This window comes from Neohortaea acidophila, assembly GCF_010093505.1.
Source record: "Neohortaea acidophila strain CBS 113389 unplaced genomic scaffold BDY17scaffold_5, whole genome shotgun sequence".
NCBI classification, from domain to species: domain Eukaryota; kingdom Fungi; phylum Ascomycota; class Dothideomycetes; order Mycosphaerellales; family Teratosphaeriaceae; genus Neohortaea; species Neohortaea acidophila.
Genome location: NW_022985514.1, coordinates 486,224 through 505,551, shown reverse-complemented (window position 1 = coordinate 505,551; position 19,328 = coordinate 486,224). Strand labels below are relative to the sequence as shown.

Genomic DNA, 19,328 nt, shown 5'->3' with positions numbered 1-19,328 from the left:
CTGCCTCCGCCTCACGCTTGTTCAAGCCGCGAACCGTGTACGCAGTCTCGGGCTCACGCTTCTCCTCTGCCTCCGCCTCGCGCTTGTCAACGGAATGGATGAAGTAGGCCGTGGCAGGCTCACGCTTCTCCTCCGTTTCGGCCTCGCGCTTGTTGATACCCCTCACGGTGTACGCAGTGGCGGGCTCTGCAATTGCAGCACGCTTCGCCTCCTCGAGTGCACGGCCTTCTGCATAGATCTCAGCTAACGTGAACAGGTGAAACAGGGCATGTATCAGGGCATCTTACCCAGGGGAAAGGCGAGACCCAGGTTGGCGCAAGCCACAAGGCTGAGGAGCAGCGAGGAAGTACGCATGGTTGATTGTGCTGAAAAGATACTGTAGCGATGTGATGGACGTACGTATGCCTTGCTGTTCAGTGAGAGGAGGGAAGGGCCATCGCGATCGCCTTATATCCCCTCTCCTGTACCCCTCCTCAAACGGCGTGGGGATCGGCTGCGTACACTGGATGGATAAGAAGGGACGTCGTTACTCGAGCACCCTATGGTGCCATTGACCGTCTAGCTCAACTAGACCCTCGAAGGCTTAGGGTATTGAACTACTTGCTGGACCCATAGAATTACTTGCTGATCCGCGGGGAAATCCGCACTTATACAACTATCTGCCGGTCGTTGATTGGACTCTCGTATCCAGAAACACGCCACCACGCACGTGACGTTACAGCGCAGGTATTTAGAGCGTATGAAGAGCGTAGAAGATCGGCGGTGGACACGTTGGCGAGGCACACGACCAAGATAAGAGCAGTGACGATGCAAACTATGGGTAGGCTAGAGACGCATTGTAACGTTACACTATCGAGCGAGTGCTCGATATTTTGGAAGGTCTGGTGCAACAGGGTCACGCAATCCACGCCGTAAAGCTAGTACTCGACGGCTCCGAACCTTTTCTCCACCACTCGGTCGTCGAATGCATCTTCTTATCTTCTCGCGACCGTGATCAATCGAACAACTGTCTCGTCGTCGGACAACTATTGAGCGACTCTCTCCAAGATGGGCAACAAATACCTTGACGAGGAACACGGCGAAAGCAAGCAGAGACTACTTTCTGATGACATAGACGACTACCCTTCAACGACGCTTGCTCGACCGAGGAGCTCGCGAACAATGCTATGGCTGACGCTGTTCAACATCGCGCTCTTCACATTCTCAGTTGGTCTACATCTACGGCCGGAGAAAGCACCATACCTTGTCAAACTCAGGTCTACGTTTTGTGAGTCTCAAGACAGTCTCCAATGGGCTCGGATCATCCTAACCGATCGTCAGCACCAATGTACAGTACAGCCTACATCTCAACACACACCGTCCAAATGAACGGCAGCCTCTTTACCCCAGATGACCCCGACATCTGTCGCATGGAGCCTGGCCCGTCCACCGACCGTCTGTGGGACGACATACGTAAGTACATGTCCTCGTTAGCTCGTCCTGGAGGGTCTTCAGATGGCTGATAATCAGCAGTGTACAATCGCTACGTCCCTCTCAAAGCGGAAGAGATCCGGGCAATGGGAAAAGATCCCTCAATGTACGCCAAACTCAAACCATACGATCATCCAACACGTGGCGTCCCAGCGGATACGGAGAACGACCCGCGCTACTTCGGCCAGCTGGACGTCTTCCACAAGTTACACTGCCTGAACGAGCTGCGCAAAGGCACTTTTGAGCAATACTGGGGCCCGCGGTACGAGAACCGCACTCGCCTTCATTGGCAGCACAAAGCACACTGTGTCTCCATGCTGTTCCAAGACCTCAAGTGCAACGCCAACGGCGATCTCGTCCCGGCGTACTGGCTACGCCTCGGCAATGGCCTCATGCACGACTTTAGCATCAACCGGAAGTGCGCGAATTGGGATGCGGTCGTGGCGTGGAGGAATGAGTATGCCTTGTCCATTGACGAGTATGAGACGTGGGGCGCAGACTTGATTGCGAAGCCCAAAGACGGCGACGAGGGTATCAATGAGAATCCAGAGGGGTACTTCCGAATTTTTGGGGAAGATGGAATGGATGTGGAGAGGAATAAATGGAACGTGCAGATTAGTGATGAGGAGGTTGCACAGAGAGTATTGCAGCCATTATAGCGTCGAACCTACCCAGACTACAAATAATATTGCTGAGTGGAACAATGAATGCCACCCCCTTGAATAGCCAGCTGATGCGTGTAGACTTGCACAACCGTACGTCCTGGCATGTTCTCTGCCACCAGCCTGGCAGCTTCGTTGTCCGCCTGGGCGTCTCCGAACTTGGATAACATAACCGCGCCATTGACCACGTGGAAGTTGACGTACGCCACCGACGGGCCAGAGGCAGGGTCGTAGTTCTTGCCGAGGACTATTTTTGGGTCGGGCTCTTGCACTGGCGTTGAGATGAGTTAGCCTGGATTCATGGATGGGTAGAACGGGGAGCGAGCCTTACAGACGACAATGTTGAACTCTCGCCCCTTTGCATCGGTACTCGCGCCCAAGATCCGCATGCAGGGATTATAATCGGACAGCGCGTTTTCTCGCTCTTTTCGTGTAGCATTGGGGGCAACATACGGCCGGTCGACAAACACCGTCCGCTTTCCGTCCGCGGTGAGCCCGCCAAATCGAACAAGGCCGTCGATATGGTCGTCGGTGATGTCGTACCCTCGAAACCCCGGGATCCAGATCGTCTTCGCCACGCCAAACATTTCGAAGAAATACCCTTCCATCCGCGCCTTGGTGACGCCTGGGTTGCGGTTGGGATTGAGAAGCGAGGATTCGGTGGCGATGAGCGTGCCTTCGCCATCGACTTCAATTGCGCCGCCCTCTCCGACAAAGGGTGCAAGCACTGTTGCAACATATCGTTAGTGCCAGTCATGTTGTTTGTAGACATGTATGGTCAGCACACACCGGAAGACAAGCCCATCCTCTGCGTCTCGTCCGCCGCCATATAGCTCTCAGGACTGGGCGGTAACTTCCTCCCCCACTGATCGAAACTCAGGACCAGCCCGACTACCGAGCTTGACGTGTCGGTTCGCTCGAAGCCAACACCAGGGTCGTCGTGGCTATACCACGTGTTGTTCACTTTTTGCCCATTCACTGTGTACGCGAAGAGCGCTCCGTTGTCTCGGGACCACAGCGAGTCGACATTGGTGCTGGTATGAAGAGTGACGTTGGGATGGCCTTTGAGCAAACGATGAGCGGACTCGTATCCGCAGGCATCGTTGACATTGTTGGAGTATGATGCCGGGTCCCGAACAAAAACTTGCACAGGCTCGTACTGGGCGATGGATGTAATGAGATTGGCCAGCTCAAGTCGTGTGGCGGTGACATTAGCCGCGGAATAGGACCAGGAGGGCGTGAAGATGGAGTGCGCCGTCGGCCAGGTCATGATGGTGCCAGCGTGCTGCGAGCTCTCGGCGGGGAGATGGTATCGATTTGGTCGTCCTTCGGCTGCAGAAGACATGGCCAGGGAGATTTTGAGGACGAGTAACGCCCAAAGTGTACGCATATATGCCATTCACAACAGATGGTAGGATTGTTGGTAGCTGATGAATGCAAGAAGGCGAGAAATCGACACAGCAGCAGGCCTCTAGATATATGCGACGGAGGCAAGATCTGTGTTGAGATGATTGGTCGGCATCACGCAGGTACTAAACGAAGAGTACGCACATCTTTGCACAGCCATTTCGATTTCTTTCGTGTGAAGCAGTCGTAAAATCTGTCTTGCCATGAGTGGCGATCCAAAGACAAAGAAGCAAAGAGGGTGACGAAGCCCAAATAAAGTCAAAGCGCACTACTGAACGAGCACAGCCTTGCCAAGATCGAGACCCCGAGCCGCGGGCACGCGACTAAACGAGCTTAGTCAGCTGACTTCGTATCGTCAATTGATTTAGGCATCAGAGAACGTACTTTGCAATCCTCGGAGTAGCGCTCAGAAAAACATTGAATCTGGCGCTCTATGAAGCCGTGGGCATGCACGCCAGTCGTCAGCCTGCCGTCTCTTATGCGCCAGCCGCGGGAGCCCCAACAGGACATCTGGCAGGGTCCTTAATTGCGATCTCTCGCTCAATGCACCGCGCACTTCTCACCTTATCTTCCCTCTGTTGACGCCTTTCGCCACCTCCATGACGGTGCCTATCATCAGAAAGCGTGCTAAACGCCCCAAGACACGCACTGGCTGTTTAACGTGCCGGTAAGACGTACGAAGTCAATTCCTCCGCACTCCCGCACTGACAGAAACGAGTTAGGCAGCGTAGAATCAAATGCGACGAGCAGAAACCATCCTGTGGAAACAGCCGAAGATCCCGTCGGTATTGCGAGCCTTCTGGATCGCTCCTGCACAGCGCCCGCGAAACTCCAATACACGATGTGATCTTGGCCCCGATCACGCCCATGCCCGCCAACGGATCCCTTCGGAGTGTCGACATCGTTGGCCTCGAATTCTTCTACGCCTGGACTATAAAAAAGCTGCCCGAGAGCTCATCGTGGCAGCATATAGCAGTCGACTTGGCCGCGCAGAAGCCCTTCCTTGCCTTTGGTTGCGCCGCGCTCGGCTCGATGCATAGGGTATTGATCGCCCCGAATGAGCGAGGAGATGGTCACTCGATGGTAGACCACCGTGACCTGGCAATCCAACAGTATACTGCCGCCATGTCGCATGCTCGGCGATATATTTCGAGTCTTCCCGCTATCGTCAGGGAGGATGAGATTGTCGTGGCACTGATGCTGTCCCTGCTCCTCTTCTACTTCGCCCTCTATGCCGGTAACCGCTTAGAGGCCTCTGCCCATCTGAAGAGCGCTCTGGAGATGCTGTACGAGCGGAGGAGCTGCCCTTCCAACGGCTTGGCTTGTGAAGGTCGACGCACGGTCTGTCTCAAAGTACGACCAGCAAATGGCGTGGACACTCTCCTCAACACCTTCATCCGTATGGACCAGGATTTTGACGTCTCAGATCAAGCGGACCCGTAAGCACGCCCCCTGTCACGATATTGTCACGCGCGATCTGACTTTACCAAGCTATCTTCATCCGCTATGTGACGAGCCTCTGCCCAAGTCATTCTTCTCGCTGGAAGAAGCCAACGTTCATCTGGACGTACTCGCAACCAAAGTCGAGTCATTGAAAGAGTGCATAGTAGACGCAGCGTACCTTGCGAAGCGATTGGCCTCAGACACCAGCGACGAGTTGGAATATTACAACGACGAGTCGGATGATAATACCGAGATGGATGTGGCCGGTCAGGTGCGATATTGTCTCCTTCGCGCTCTTGCCAGAACTTCGAACCTCAAACTAGAACCCGAGTTGGTGGAAGAGATGGAGGCGACCCGCCTTGATCTGAGTGCTTGGAGCGCCGCTTTCGCAGCCGTGCGCTTTTCCACGGAGACCGAGGTGGAGTACATGCTCACGCAACTCTACTTGTTCTACACCTGGTTCGTGGCTTGCACGTGGCAAGACTCCACCGAGATGATGTGCGACCGTTTCGACCAGCAGTTCGCTCACATGGCCGACATTGTAGAGAGAGTTGCTCAGGCTGGCTTAGTACCGCTCACCGGGACATCCAAGCCTCAGACCTTGCCTGCTATGAGTCTTGGTTCGGGGTTCGTCAGTTGCTTGCGCTTGATTATAATCAAGTGCCGCGTGCTCAGCATTCGACAACGGTGTCTTGCGGTGCTCCGTACCATCAACCTCCAGGACATCGATTACCTTGCGGCTCACTTGGAACGCGTGATCGAGATTGAGAACGAACGTGCGGGAATCTATCTGGACCAGAGTGACGATCGTAGACTGCCTGAACATGCACGGCTGCTGGAAGTTGCAATGCTGTCAGAGCCGCGCAATGAACTAGCAAGCTCTTCGGGCATCCTTTCTACTCGCATGGCTCCCACTCGGATGGTGTACTGTGTCCGCGAGCCTAGCTTGGACGGCCGTGTACGAGCCTACACAGACAGCTTTTGATGCCGCTGGAAGAAGTCTTCATCTTGCCTTGATCGAGGCAAATGCATCAACTTTGCAATCTGGATGATGCAAGGCTCCGGAGGATTGGAGTACGGCACAGATCCGCAGGTCCGACGTTTCCGACATCCGGAAATCCGACCCGCAGTTGAATCTGGGGAAGCTCGCGGTATCCAGCCCCGCAGACGATCTCCAAAGCTAAGATAGCCGTGTTGATGTGCCGCATCTTGGTCCGAGTAGAGAGGCACCGCACCTCCTCTTACAGATGCTACAAAGCTTGCTGTGTGCATTGACAGTTAACCCACACACGTTGCAAAAACAACACTGTACATCGAACAATGGCACAGACAAACGGCGGCTCCACGAGCTCTCGAGGCAGCCCTGACTGGACTGTTCCGCTCTGGCGCAATGGCGAACAAGTCCACACAGTCAAGACGCAAGACATCGTTTCCCCCCTGACCTACGAAAAGCTATACAAATCCTCAGCGGCGTCGTCAGAAGATGCATTGGCAGCCGTTGCCGCTGCTGAAGCAGCCTTCCCCGCCTGGAGTCAGACGAAGCCCAGCTTCCGACGGGATCTATTGCTCAAAGCGGCTGACGAATTGGTGAAGAGGAAGGATGATCTCTGGCATTTCTGCTCCACCGAGACGGGAAGTACGGAGCCTTACTTTGACTTTGATTTCAATGATGCTCTGGAAAGCTTGAAGAGCTGCGCCGGGTTGATCTCGAATGTTCAGACGGGCTCTGTTCCAACTATCCTCGCTGAAGATAGGAGCGCGATGGTCGTGAGAGAGCCATACGGCGTGGTCGTCAGTATTGCTCCGTGGAATGCGCCCTGCATCTTGGGATTGCGATCCTTCCTCGGACCGCTTGCAAGTAAGCAGTATCAAAATGGGGATTGGAGTTGATGCCTGCTTGCTGACACCAATCGCATTGCAGTGGGAAATACAGTAGTGGTCAAAGGTCCGGAACGCGCACCCGGTTGCTACTTCACTCTGGTCGACATCTTCCACAAGGCTGGCCTACCTCCTGGCTGTCTGAACACAATCATCCACAGCCCACAAGACGGCGGCGAGATCACGCAGACGCTAATTGCCGCGCCGGCCGTGAAAAAAATCAACTTCACCGGCAGCACCGCAATCGGATCCAATATCGCTGCTCTTGCCGGTAAGAATCTCAAGCCTGTTCTGATGGAGTTGGGAGGCAAGGCGCCAGCGATCGTGTGCGAAGATGCCGATCTTTCCGTTGCGGCGCTGCAGTGCACCCTTGGAGCATTCCTGTATTCCGGACAGATTTGCATGGCTACTGAACGTATCCTCGTCAATGCGAAGATCGCGGACAAGTTCCGCGAGGTACTTTCCGGTACCATCGATGCTGTCTTCCCGGATAAGAATGGACTTGTCCTGATCGACAAGACTCCCGTCTCGAAGAATGCTGCGTTGCTACAGGACGCGGTTGGCAAAGGCGCAAAGGCACTCTACGGAGACATCGGCGACAAGCGTGACTTGGCCACCGCCATGCGACCTGTCGTCATCGAGGGTGTCCAAAAAGGCATGGACCTGTACTACACCGAGTCCTTTGGTCCAACGGTCAGCCTGTTCGTGGTGGAAAGCGACGAAGAAGCCATCAAGATTGCAAACGACACCGACTATGGCCTTGCCTCAGCGGTCTTTACGGAGAACCTGCAGCGCGGCTTCAAGATTGCGAAACAGATTGAGACGGGTGCGGTGCACATCAATTCAATGAGTGTGCATGATGAGAGTGCGCTGCCGCATGGTGGAGCGAAGAAGAGTGCGTCTTGCATCTTGTTGGACGACTTCCACTGGCGCTAACATTTTTCGAATAGGTGGCTTTGGCCGTTTCAATGGCGAGGAGGGATTGAAAGAATGGGTGAGGCTCAAGACGATTACGTGGAAGAACTGAGGGCACGAACACGTGTAGGATTCTAGCAGGGCTTTGATTAATGATGTGGTCCAGGTCCTCAGCCGCAAAATTGTCGAGGGATCAGCTTACATACGCTCGATACGGTGGCTTGTGCGATCCTCTGTATCCGTATCGTTTTGTCCCTTATGTTCTCTCCACTGTGTCGTCGCCTTGTGCCCCAACGTCGAGCAAGGGTTCGAACGTCGGACAACATGGCTTCTCAGCAGGAGCAGCTGACCTTGCACGAAGCGCACCTATCTGGCAACTCCTACAAGGTCCGACTCACTGCCTCGCTGCTGGGTATCAGAATTCACAAGCTCATCGATTACAACGTTCTGAAACAAGAGACACGGACGCCAGAATACCTCGCCCGAGTCAACGCCAACGGACGTCTTCCCGTGCTGCAAGTCGGCAACGACACCTTCCTCCCGGAAAGCAATGCTGCATGCTACTACTTGGCCGACGACCCCGACAGCAAAGCAAATTTAATCCCCCGAGACCGGCTGGAGCACGCGCGCATGCTGCAGTGGATGTTTTTCGAGCAGTACTCTCACGAGCCATGCATTGCCGTCTTGAGATTCTGGCGGACGATGGTGGGCGTGGACAACCTGACCGAGACACAGAAGGCACAAATTCCTGGGAAAGAAAAGCAGGCAGCGGAGGTGTTGGACGTCATGGAGCACCATCTTACTGGACGAGAGTGGTTTGTCGCGAATCATGTCAGTCTGGCCGATGTCGTCTTGTTCGCTTATACGCATTGCCTGGATGAGAGTGGGTTGGATATCTCCAAGTGGCCTGCTATCGAGCGGTGGGTGGGGCGCGTCGAGGGCTTGGAGAGATATGTCAAGCTTGCAGATTGAGCTCGCGGCTAGGATGAACGTTCATCGATGAAAATGTTCGCAGGTGGATGTCGTCTTCCTCCCAAGCGTTATGCTGCGAGGCATCATTGACTCGCAGCCAAGCGATGGTTTTGAGAATCTGCTGTCTGTGGCAATGAAGGGATATCGGAGTGCATGACCGATCTTGTGCAAAGAGATGTCCATGTAAGCGACGGTATGATTGCATTGTCTCTATACTGAAACTCTCCGATGTCACCAATCCGATTGCACGCGCATAGCCAACTGGATGTAGGGGCGAGCACAATGCCTACGACACCACAATAGCGGTAAAAATCTGGAAGTCGTCGCCCGGCTCGCCATACGCAATCGCCGTTGTCCCGAGGTACCAGACGTTGCCATACCCCATACTCGACACGGTACCGTTCCCGTAGGGCGACACGCAGTTGAGCGGGCAGATGCCGTCTCCAGCGTAGGTGATGTCGCACGTGATGTATCCCTCATTCGACTTCTTGATCGATGCAGGAGTGTTGAAGAAGAAGTCCTCGGGATCCGTCGTGTTGTCCTGCTCGGCAAACTGGTTCTTCCCGTAGCGCAGACGATTTCCAGAGGCCATGGCGAAGCGCGGCGGGTCGTAACCCGTCGTGCCCGTGAGACCGAGCGCCTCGACTGTATGGATGGCGTAGCGGTCGTTGATGGTGGCATAGATATTGAATAGACTTGGAGTGGAGAAGGCGCCGGTGACGACTTTGGTGATTGTCGAGACGGAGTCGTCGTCGTTGACCTTGGTGGCAGAGGTCGTGGTTCTAGTTGTGTCTGCTGGAAGCCCACAAGTTGGAGTAACAGTGGACGTGATCGTCGTGGTCCTTTTGGCCGCGTCCAAAGGCGAGGCCGCAACGGCGACCGCCAGAGATAACAGAACGAAAAGCTGCATGGTGATAGTTTAGACGAAGGAATTCTGATACGGCCTGGCCTTGGAAATCGTGGTTTCCCTGAGCATTTTATATGTCCATTGACTCCACCCACGCAGGCCTTGTGGTATCCGTCGTATACGGAGTTCCATTGGCTTGTAGTGGGGCAATAACCGCGTTGCTCCACAATCAACGTGTTGAATGTCTTGATGCTCACGCGGCAATAGACACGCGCGAGCCATGTCAATGAGTTGCCCAATGAGGTGTGCTGCCTGCCGAATGCGAAGACAGACGAGCCGAATTTCAGTTTGGACATGATTCCAAACGCGCCTCTCTACCGACCCCGTCAAGCCCAGCAACGAGCACGGCCATTTTTGGCAGGTCAAACTTGCTGAATATGGAATTGCGTTAACTGCACTGAGCTTCAAGCGTATAGCAGCAATCGTTCTCGCTAGCCTCGGGGTTCGGGTCGAGGCATTGGGAACTTCGCACTCCAATCAATCCATGGCCTTCGTAACTAATGTTCATGCCCTAACTGTGTTGCAAGGCCTGGGTATCTTCTCATATTTCGTCAGGCCCCGAAGTCAGCGATGTTCCCCAAGGACCCATATTTTTGTGTTTGACCGAAACGGTCGTCATTGTTCCCGATCAATGTTGGGCTCGTGGTGCGAGCGTGCAAATCAAGCCTTCTTGCTGCACAAACCAGTGATTCGTCGTTTTCCAAGGCTCGTCTGGACGCACGAGCTTGACGTCGAATCGCCTGTACATCTCCGGCAGGATCTTGTGCATCTCAATGAGGGAGGTGTGTTTGCCAATGCAGCCCCGAGCGCCCGCTCCAAAGTTGAGGCTAAGAATATGCTCTCGTCCTTGCAGCTCTTCTTTCGTCCCGTCGATCCAACGTGACGGCTCAAATGATTCCGGCCGTTCGAACAATGACTCGTCGTAATTCAGGACCCACGGATTGATTCCGACGATTGTGCCGCCTGGGATTTCTTTGCCGCAGATATTTGCTCCTTGTGGGGGAACGTGCCTTTCCATTATGAGGCCAACAGACGGGTTAAGTCGCATAGCTTCCTTCAAGACAGCACAAAAGTATGGCAGATGGGCTGTGACCTCTTTGTATCGGATGGGATGGGTAAGCAATCCCTTGCCATCGGCCTCGTCAATTTCCGCCCGCATCTTGGCCATTGCCTCGTGATTCTTGCACAAGTTGTACACAACTCAACGAAGGGCGATTGCAGTTGTGTCGGATCTCGCAAAAACGTTGGTGCTGAGATGTACGATGATATCGCGAGTCGTCATCTTCAACGGATCCGTCGATTTGACATTGTGCCAGCGGCTGAGCATGTCGGCACCTTGCTCTGCAGCATCATTCAGCTCTCCGTCGCGTTGGAGCTCGGTGCGAGAGTTGATGGCTTTGAGGGTGAAGATCAAGACTTGATTCCAATGCTCCATGGCGGGTGCGAGCTTCGTCAATAATGGATTGCCCAATAGAACGTTATGCCTGGGAACGGTCAGTCAGCTAACGAACCTGTTATCGGGGTGCTTCTTGTCGGCCTACCACCACGGTACTTGGCCGCACATTGATGCGTATGCTAGCATCCCCTCGATAGCCTTCATCATTCCGTCGACATCCTGGCCGCCTTCGAGAAAGCCAAGCTTCTGGGAGAATGTGGGTTCTCCTACCACGTTGAAGGCGTAGTATTGCAGCCATGCTCCAAGATCGATTGGCGACTTGTTCGCTTCCTCCATCCGATCGCAAAACAGTCGAGTGCACGAATCGATCTGGTCTTCCATGGCCAGCAGGTTGCCTAGACTATACGCGGCGCCGACCTTGCGTTTCTCGACTCGGTGCTGTTCGGGATCCCGAGTGGAGAACAGGTTCATTGCCGGTTGCTTCCGCCAGCTAATGCATTGGATAGGATAGAAAGCAGGCTTTTTGAATTTCTCCGTTGCGCCGTAAATCAGCGGTATCATTGCTGAATCGGCAACGCTGACGACGTGCGGTGCCGTACGAACGAGCGGGCCATGCTTGCGGTGCAGGTCAATTAGATCGAGATGAGCTTGGCCGCGGTAGACATTCAAGAGTCACCAGTATTTGGTGAATGCAGCGATGCGGGGTCCCGGGATGCTGCGGAGGACTGGTGAGGCATATGCATTATAGTAAAGCCTTACCGCAACCAGGCCGATGGAGGCGACGATGGCGTAGAGGTAGAGGGACATTGTTGGAGCTCGTGGAACTTTGCTCCGGATGATGATGAGGCGAAGTGGTGCGCTTTATGTACGTTGGAGGTACTTCTTTTGTATACCGCAGTGTGCTGCACTTCTCATAGGCTGCGAGGCTGACTGCCTTTCGGCCGATCGTTGTGCCGCACGCGGCCAGCATGCTTGCATGCATTTGCAATCTTGTTCCGCTTTGAGAAGGGTTATGGCCGATTGAAAAGCGTCATGAAAGAAAGGTTCCCGTTTCGTCGTGATATGTCTTTCTTCTCGTCAGCTTGGCGACTCCGCATCGGAGCCATCGTGTCTAGGTGTACGGCACAACCGCACAGGACTACTAAGCGGATCAGGCACCTTGAAACAACCGAACAGCAGGCTCCTGGTCTTAGTAGACTTCTTCGGCACGGACGCGGAGGGAGAGATGGAGCAAGCATCGTCGCTATACGCTGCGGCCGTTGGGCAGCGCGAGCGGTCCTCCGTTCACCTGAGATGGAGCAGAGCTGAGAGCCGGAAGATGTCTAGAATTTCCCCGCATGCGGGGATCGTCTTCCACCGCATCACGGCAACGGCAATCGACACGGATTAGATTGTCCGTGACTTGACTAAGACTACCGCCTGCTGAAACACCTGCGTCCCCACATGCGGAGCTGAAGAGCACAATCCTCATCGATCAAACCACGCCCGTGCTCTTTGATCGTCGCCAACCAAAATGTCCTCCAGCAAGAAATTGTTCCTCATCGGCCCGGGATATATCGGCCTCGCCGTACTGGAGAACTTGCTTAAAAATGGATACAACGTCACGGCGCTCGTGCGTCGTCAAGAAGCCGCCGACGAGCTGGCCCAGAGGGGTGTCAAAACCGTCATGGGCAAGCTAGACGACCACGATCTCATCTCCAAGCAGACCGAGGCCAGCGACATCGTCCTCCACACTGCCACGGCCGATGACATGCCATCTGTCAAAGCGGTGCTTGATGGCATCCGGCGGAGAGCCACGAGAAATCTCAAGACCACGTATATCCACACTAGTGGGACATCGTTCTTGAGCGACGACTCGAAGTCTGCGTACCGGTCCGAAAAGATATTCCGCGATGACAAGCCCGAGGACCTAGACGCGCTGCCAGACTCCGCCTCTCACCGATTGATTGATCTTGAGATCATCCGAGCGAGAGCCGAAATCGGGCCCATGGCGCGCATGTTCACCATCTTGCCTCCGCTCATCTACGGCGTTTCGAAAACCGACGGCAAGCTTTCAATCCAAGTCCCAACCCTGACGCGCTTCGCTATGAAGCATAGATACGCAGGCCATGTGGGGAAGGGTGAGGCGGTGTGGTCAACAGTTCATGTGAGCGACCTGGCTCGAGCATACCTGCTTGTGCTACAATGGGCGCAAGCTGCACCGGACGCTGCCGCGACGGGAAACCCTTACTTCTTCTGCGAAAACGGCGAAGAGATCTCCTGGCGCGAGATTGCTGCGATGACTGGAACACACCTGCACGCGGCCGGAAGGGTCGATGAGCCACAGCCAAGAGAGATTCCTACGCAGGAGTACGAGGATCTGTTTGGCCCGTACTCTGTCGTAGTCGTCGGCGCCAATTCTCGTAGCCGTGCTCGCCGCGTAAGAGGGTTAGGTTGGGAGCCGAAAGAATTGGGGATCAGGCAAGCCTTCGAGGCGGAGGAGGTGCCTTTGCTGCTTCAAGAGACAGGAGGTTTTGCTGGTTATCAAAAACCCGCCGCTTCGGGCAATCACAGCTAGGCGAGGGAATGTCTGATACTTGCTGGCAGGCCTTGCGTTTCATAACTTGTTGCTGAATCTTCAATTTGATTTAACGAGAATCGTCTCTCGTGGACGGACATCATCGTTCACGTCTGGTTTTGTCGGCGTAGTCAAAATGGGACGGCCGTGAAGTGTGGCAAGGTTTCAGCTTCCCAGCCGCGTACCGTACTTTGCACCGTCGCATCCAAACCTCGATAACGCCATAGACTTGACTCATGAGTCCAGGCTAATAATTTATCTGTTAGCTTTCCATCCCTGTCGCCTGTCCTCGAACTGATATATCCCTCCGCTTTGACCGCAGCATCTGACCCAACATGGCTTCGACCATTACCAAAATCGCTCCCTTCTCCGTTCAGGTACCTGACAGCGAACTTTCCGACCTCAAATCCAGACTCCAATCCACTCGATACCCTGCCGCAGAGATAACCTCGGGCTGGAGCCATGGTGTGCCTCTACAAGCTATGCGGGAATTGACGAACTACTGGATCGAGAAATATGACTGGCGGAAATGTGAAGCCTGGCTCAACAGCCACGAGCAGTTTCTCGCATCTTACGAAGGCGAGGAGATCTACTTCCTGCACATCAAGTCGAAACATGCTGAGGCGATGCCTATGTTATTAGTGCATGGCTGGCCGGGATCCATCTTGGAGTTTCGCAAGGCTGTAGGCCCTCTGACTGATCCTACACAATACGGAGGCAAGGCCGAGGACGCCTTTCATCTGGTCATCCCTTCGTTACCTGGCTACGGCTGGTCGACGGCAAAGAGTGAATGGAGCCACAGGCGTATCAACAAAGCGTTTGTTGCGCTCATGGTTAAATTGGGCTATGATCAGTGGGTTGCACAAGGCGGTGATTGGGGCGGGGATCTCGTGGCCATTTTGGCGAGCGAAAATCCGCCCGCGTCTCTGGTCGGTGTTCACCTCAACACCATCTTCTTCAATGTGCCCAAAGAAGTCGGCGGCAGGAAGGATCTTTCGCCAGGCGAGCAGCGTGCGGTGCGCCAAATGGAAGCATGGGACGGAACGGAGGATGCGTATCTAATGCTGCAAGCCACGCGACCGCAAACCATTGGGTACTCTCTGGCCGATTCACCCGTTGGCCAAGCTGCTTGGATCCTGGAGAAGATCCACGGCTGGAGTCACCATCGGGGTGACGTGTATGAGATCTTGACAAAGGATGAAATCCTCGACAATATCATGATCTATTGGTTGACCAACACCGGCTCGACTTCGGCCAGGCTATACACGCAGCAGAATCACGATTGGACCATGGGTACCCGAATTGAGATACCCATTGGAGTGACCCTGTTCCCCGGCGACGCTTCATATGTACCTCGAAGCTGGGTGAGTTGGGCGGCTCTCGACGAAGATATGGCACGACTGACACGTTCATAGGCTGAGAAATATTACTCCCGTATCATCCACTGGAGAGACGCAGAAAAGGGCGGCCACTTTGCTGCATGGGAGGTGCCTGAAATCTTCGTTCAGGAAGTGAGAGACACCTTTCGACATGTGAGGAGCTGAATAGCATGCCACTCGAGCCTCAACCGGCGGGTATAATGCTCTAGAATCAACTCGCTGACTATGCAAATGGATTCTGACCTTTCTGATCAAGCGTCTCCTGGAAGAAGTGCTCGAATGTAGTAGGTTTGAAGTCATGATAAAGCTCATGAGCATCCATGTAACCAAGGTAGCTGGCATTCTGAAGGGTGTTGTCGGCGCGGACGAATTTGGAAACCTTGTACTGATTGATGTAGACGCCCACGCGAGATCCAAAGTCTTTGACTTCTGCTTTCCTAAGACTGTCGACGGCTTCTTTCGTGCGTTGTCTAAGTTCTTCTGCAGAGACCTGAGAGGCATGTTAGGTAGTTCATGGCGGGCATCCCGAGGAGATTCAAAGCTTACAGGTTTGAGAGACAGTTTCTCACCACTCAGTTTCTCGATAATCTCGGTAATCTGATTCTGAGAAAGTTCTTCGCCATACGCAATAACTCTCTTGTTCAAAGTTCGAGGGTCACCGATAATCCTCGCGACGTATTTGCCAATGTCCCGTTTGTCCACCAGAAGGTTGGGAGCATCGCCTCCAGCATATACTTCGTCGAGCGGTACAGCAACAGCGTAATCCACCTTGCCAGAAGGGAGTTTGGGAAAGGAAATCTGATACCAGTAGCCGACATCGATGATGGTGTACGGTAGCTTTTCCTTGAATAGGTAGTCGTGGACTGCTTCCTTCTCGTCGTGGATAAGCATGACATCCCCACGCGGACAGATGGTTGTGAATCCGCAAGGCACAAAACGTTTGACTCCGGCTTCTTTGGCGGCGTCGATCCACTTGAACTGGTCGAGTTGGTCTTGAGGTCCGACGGCACTGACGACCACGTCGATTGCTTGGAGAATGGCGGCGAGATCCCTCGCTGTTGCGTCGGAGGGAGCATCGATTACTTTCAGGCCGCGGTCTCTGAGTTGTTGCACTTTGTCGCTTGACGCTGACTGAGATCTCGAGAAGATGATCACCTCCTATATGAACGAGATTAGCCTGACGATACTGCTTGGAATGAAGAGATGCCTTGCAAGGTTTCCGGCTCCGACGAGTCCTTCGAGGATGTCCTTGCCAGTATTCCCGGTGGCCCCGATCAACAGAACTTTCTGTTTTGATACCATTGTTTACTCGAAATAAGATATGCAAACGAATTGGCTTGATTTTTGGGGATAGATGCGGCGCTTGACTTTTATCTTCTTGCAAGATGCATAATCCATTCGCTTACAAATTAGGTGACTGTTAAGTTAAGCTCCTCTGCAGCCGTGCCTCTCCTCGGGCCAATCTTCGGGCAGACGTTCATAAAATCAACGCTTCTGCCTCAGCTTTCTCTGGAAAAGACACGGCCAGTGCCTACGCTCAAGCTACCCGCTTGCTCACTTCAGCCACCACACATCTACAATGCCCTTCGAAGAGCACTTTGTCCAATACGAAAATGGCCAGAAGACGATTTTCTACCTTGCTTCCGGCCCGGAAAAAGGCCCGCTGCTGATATTCGTACACGGTTGGCCGGACATCTCACTACTCTGGAGCCATCAGCTCGAATGTTTCGCGTCGTTGGGATTCCGTGTAGTGGCGCCCGATCTCCCCGGCCACGGCCGTTCGACCGCGAATCGCGTGTTCGAGGACTACTCCCAGGAAAAGATTGTCCTCAGCATGAAGGCCGTGCTTGCTGATACCGGACGGAGCGATGCCATTTGGATCGCGCATGACTGGGGCTGCGGCACGATAGGAACGCTGTGTGCCACGAGCCCGGCTATGGTGCGAGGGGCGGTCTTCATGGCGGTGCCGTATCGCACAATCGAGATGGGACTGCAGGAGCTTCTGACGACGGTCAACCGCGACATTTATCCTGCGGACAAATATCCGTTTGGACAGTGGTCGTATCAAGTGCACTACCAGCGAGCATTCGAATCCATCACCGCCTTCTACGATTCGGAGCCGGAGGGCTGGCTTAAGCTCTGTCATCGGCCAGGCGATGCAGGCAACCTCTATCTCCCATCCCACACCGCCAGGACTGCAGAAGACGGAGGCCCTGGTGGAGGCCCGAGCAAGCTGCCGAAACCTCCCGCTGCAACGAGCATCCCCCAGAGCCTTCTTGATGGCGACAAGCTGGCGGCTTACGGAGAAGCTTTCAAGAAGACCGGCTTCTACGGCACGAACGCACTGTACATGAATCACGACCGCAATCGAGAATATAATACGACCCAGGCTGTCAACAACGCCCGGCTGGATTTTCCCGTGCTGTTCATCGAAGCCAAATACGACACTGTATGCGCCGTGCATACTACCAGTATCGCTGAGCAACAGAGAAAGCTCTGCTCTTCGCTCACCGAAGTAATCGTGGAGGCTGGACATTGGTTACAGCTTGAGAAGCCTCACGAGGTGAATGCAGCGCTCGCGAAGTGGCTGGTCAATCATTTGGGCGATCATTGGCCAAGCCCAACTGTGAGCCTTGAGAGGAGTATCTAGAATGGACTCCAGCGAGTGTACCGTTTGGGCGGCACTCTCGAATAGATCGCGTATCGTGATGTTGCAGTAACTGAGCATCGTCATGCATCTTGGGACCACTTCACCTCGACCACAGGGCCGAAAGTCCGTGGAGTAAATTATTATCAAGACATAAGGCTAGGCAGCCATGTAAGGGTTGGCCAATCAGGGTGTGCTTTCCAGCATGCCCTCCATTCTAGAGGTGGTCGCAACTGTACTAGTTCCCGTTAATTGAGCGCTAATCAATTACGACCATCTTCTTGCTAGCCGATTTCTCGTATACTTGCACCAGCGATCGGTCGAACTAGACTACTCACGGTTAAGCGACAAGTGGCGGCAATCTATCGGGCCTCGCTCTCCACAATAACGGTTACGTGCTGCCTAGACTAAAAGAGCGAGCCAACACAGGGGGCCTGAATTGACCAGGTATGGCCAACCCGTCCACATTCCTCCTCGTCGACTGGACGAGACACTCTGCCTTCATGACGCTGCCCTTCCGTGGCCAAAGTCCCCATCCATGGCTCGGTTGCCAGCGACTCGGGCGCGTTGGCGCTTCGTCTATCTTGCTACCGCCGTCCTCGTGAGTCTGGTAGTCTACTTTCAATTCTTCCCCGGCCTTGAAATGAGTCTGGTGCGACTAAACCAACTATCAATCGAAGTCGAACGACGCATACAATGGTGGGACTGGAAGGACAGGCCCGAAGAGGTTATGTGCAGGGCACGTCATGATCTCGCGCCTTCCAAGGTGCCCATCCCCAATGTTGCCCACTTCGTTCTCCTGGCGAAAGAGGGCGAGCAGGCGGAGCTCTCTTTCAGCGGCTTCCTCGCCATCAAATCCGCCTTGGTGCGCATGAACGCGACGGAGGTCAAGCTGCACACATACACCCTCAACACGCACAACGTATGGTGGAAGCAGCTCGAGAATCATGTAACTCTCGTTCCGCACGATCGCTTCGCGCTGCACGGCCCCAAGAACATCAACATCAGCAGCTTCCTCCTGCCGCACCAATCCGATTTCCTCCGCCTCGACATTCTGCGCCTCGAAGGCGGCGTCTACCTCGACATGGACATGTTCCCTCTGAAACCCTTTTCCGACCTTCTCTCAAACCCACGCGATGCTGTCCTCGGCCACGAAGGCGGCAACCGCTACGGCCTCGGCAACGCCGTCATCCTCACCCGCCCCAGCAGTGCCTTCCTCCTCAAGTGGTGGGCAACGTACGCTTCATTCAACGACCGCATCTGGAACGACCATTCGGTGCTCATCCCCAAACGCATCGCCATCTCCCACCCCGACCTCGTCTGCACCCTCTCGCCCACCGTCTTCTACTGGCCCACCTGGGCAAAGACACATACGCATTACATGCACGACCCCATCTCTGCCAACGAGGTCGTCGAGCTCAAGGGAAACATGAGCCGGTACGGTGGTGCCATGTATGAGAATCAGCTTGGTTGGCACGGGTCGGGCGGTGGCTTGGACTACCTATCCAAATTAACCCCGGAGGCTCTCTTGACGACGGACACCAGGTTCAATATCCTGCTGCGCGAGGTGTACGCCGCAGAACTTTGAGGAGAATGATGTGGTCTTAATTCGAACGATAGATAATTGAGAGACGAGACCCCAGTCAATACCGAGACCAATGGCTACGATCAATATGAAACCTGGCCGCCCAACTC

The 19,328-nt window shown here is 54.3% G+C and overlaps 13 protein-coding genes across 13 annotated transcripts; 8 read left to right on the top strand and 5 right to left on the bottom strand.

Annotated features, from left to right (window-relative positions):
* Window positions 1-15: 15 nt before the first annotated feature.
* BDY17DRAFT_323876 (uncharacterized protein) lies at window positions 16-354 on the bottom strand (the record flags this gene model as incomplete). The annotated part of the gene is made up of 2 exons (XM_033737096.1): window positions 16-228; window positions 288-354. Coding segments are annotated over 2 exons (280 nt in total), but the record flags the coding sequence as incomplete, so codon positions are not given.
* Window positions 355-1,364: 1,010 nt separating this feature from the next.
* On the top strand, window positions 1,365-2,129 carry BDY17DRAFT_250910 (uncharacterized protein; the record flags this gene model as incomplete). Its single annotated transcript, XM_033731120.1, has 2 exons — window positions 1,365-1,452; window positions 1,513-2,129. 2 exons carry the CDS (start codon window positions 1,365-1,367, stop codon window positions 2,127-2,129), a joined length of 705 nt encoding a protein of 234 aa, XP_033589682.1.
* Window positions 2,130-2,185: 56 nt separating this feature from the next.
* On the bottom strand, window positions 2,186-3,760 carry BDY17DRAFT_353372 (uncharacterized protein; the record flags this gene model as incomplete). Its single annotated transcript, XM_033738235.1, has 3 exons — window positions 2,922-3,760; window positions 2,464-2,859; window positions 2,186-2,403 (listed from the first exon to the last, which is right to left on the bottom strand). Coding segments are annotated over exons 1-3 (1,224 nt in total), but the record flags the coding sequence as incomplete, so codon positions are not given.
* A 180-nt stretch (window positions 3,761-3,940) lies between these two features.
* Window positions 3,941-6,135, top strand: BDY17DRAFT_141323 (uncharacterized protein). Its single transcript, XM_033729517.1, has 3 exons — window positions 3,941-4,206; window positions 4,262-4,978; window positions 5,031-6,135. The coding sequence occupies exons 1-3, from the start codon at window positions 4,139-4,141 to the stop codon at window positions 5,965-5,967; spliced, it is 1,722 nt and encodes a 573-aa protein (XP_033589680.1). The 5' UTR covers window positions 3,941-4,138; the 3' UTR covers window positions 5,968-6,135.
* Window positions 6,136-6,302: 167 nt separating this feature from the next.
* BDY17DRAFT_310177 (salicylaldehyde/vanillin dehydrogenase-like protein) lies at window positions 6,303-7,887 on the top strand (the record flags this gene model as incomplete). The annotated part of the gene is made up of 3 exons (XM_033735410.1): window positions 6,303-6,840; window positions 6,904-7,755; window positions 7,811-7,887. The coding sequence occupies 3 exons, from the start codon at window positions 6,303-6,305 to the stop codon at window positions 7,885-7,887; spliced, it is 1,467 nt and encodes a 488-aa protein (XP_033589679.1).
* Window positions 7,888-8,013: 126 nt separating this feature from the next.
* On the top strand, window positions 8,014-8,931 carry BDY17DRAFT_296779 (glutathione S-transferase). The gene has a single exon (XM_033733501.1). The coding sequence runs from the start codon at window positions 8,034-8,036 to the stop codon at window positions 8,745-8,747; it is 714 nt and encodes a 237-aa protein (XP_033589678.1). The 5' UTR covers window positions 8,014-8,033; the 3' UTR covers window positions 8,748-8,931.
* Window positions 8,932-9,688, bottom strand: BDY17DRAFT_296778 (uncharacterized protein). The gene has a single exon (XM_033733500.1). The coding sequence runs from the start codon at window positions 9,655-9,657 to the stop codon at window positions 9,034-9,036; it is 624 nt and encodes a 207-aa protein (XP_033589677.1). The 5' UTR covers window positions 9,658-9,688; the 3' UTR covers window positions 8,932-9,033.
* Window positions 9,689-10,282: 594 nt separating this feature from the next.
* BDY17DRAFT_316643 (cytochrome P450 oxidoreductase) lies at window positions 10,283-11,793 on the bottom strand (the record flags this gene model as incomplete). The annotated part of the gene is made up of 4 exons (XM_033736024.1): window positions 10,283-10,834; window positions 10,898-11,138; window positions 11,196-11,697; window positions 11,727-11,793. 4 exons carry the CDS (start codon window positions 11,791-11,793, stop codon window positions 10,283-10,285), a joined length of 1,362 nt encoding a protein of 453 aa, XP_033589676.1.
* A 621-nt stretch (window positions 11,794-12,414) lies between these two features.
* On the top strand, window positions 12,415-13,835 carry BDY17DRAFT_296775 (uncharacterized protein). The gene has a single exon (XM_033733499.1). The coding sequence runs from the start codon at window positions 12,564-12,566 to the stop codon at window positions 13,605-13,607; it is 1,044 nt and encodes a 347-aa protein (XP_033589675.1). The 5' UTR covers window positions 12,415-12,563; the 3' UTR covers window positions 13,608-13,835.
* A 107-nt stretch (window positions 13,836-13,942) lies between these two features.
* On the top strand, window positions 13,943-15,151 carry BDY17DRAFT_323866 (epoxide hydrolase 1; the record flags this gene model as incomplete). Its single annotated transcript, XM_033737095.1, has 2 exons — window positions 13,943-14,971; window positions 15,023-15,151. The coding sequence occupies 2 exons, from the start codon at window positions 13,943-13,945 to the stop codon at window positions 15,149-15,151; spliced, it is 1,158 nt and encodes a 385-aa protein (XP_033589674.1).
* A 58-nt stretch (window positions 15,152-15,209) lies between these two features.
* Window positions 15,210-16,288, bottom strand: BDY17DRAFT_310171 (isoflavone reductase family protein; the record flags this gene model as incomplete). The annotated part of the gene is made up of 3 exons (XM_033735409.1): window positions 15,210-15,476; window positions 15,533-16,144; window positions 16,169-16,288. The coding sequence occupies 3 exons, from the start codon at window positions 16,286-16,288 to the stop codon at window positions 15,210-15,212; spliced, it is 999 nt and encodes a 332-aa protein (XP_033589673.1).
* Window positions 16,289-16,421: 133 nt separating this feature from the next.
* On the top strand, window positions 16,422-17,908 carry BDY17DRAFT_296772 (Alpha/Beta hydrolase protein). The gene has a single exon (XM_033733498.1). It carries the CDS (start codon window positions 16,566-16,568, stop codon window positions 17,634-17,636), a length of 1,071 nt encoding a protein of 356 aa, XP_033589672.1. The 5' UTR covers window positions 16,422-16,565; the 3' UTR covers window positions 17,637-17,908.
* Window positions 17,909-18,504: 596 nt separating this feature from the next.
* BDY17DRAFT_251121 (uncharacterized protein) lies at window positions 18,505-19,221 on the top strand (the record flags this gene model as incomplete). Its single annotated transcript, XM_033731140.1, has 1 exon — window positions 18,505-19,221. One exon carries the CDS (start codon window positions 18,505-18,507, stop codon window positions 19,219-19,221), a length of 717 nt encoding a protein of 238 aa, XP_033589671.1.
* Window positions 19,222-19,328: the final 107 nt, after the last annotated feature.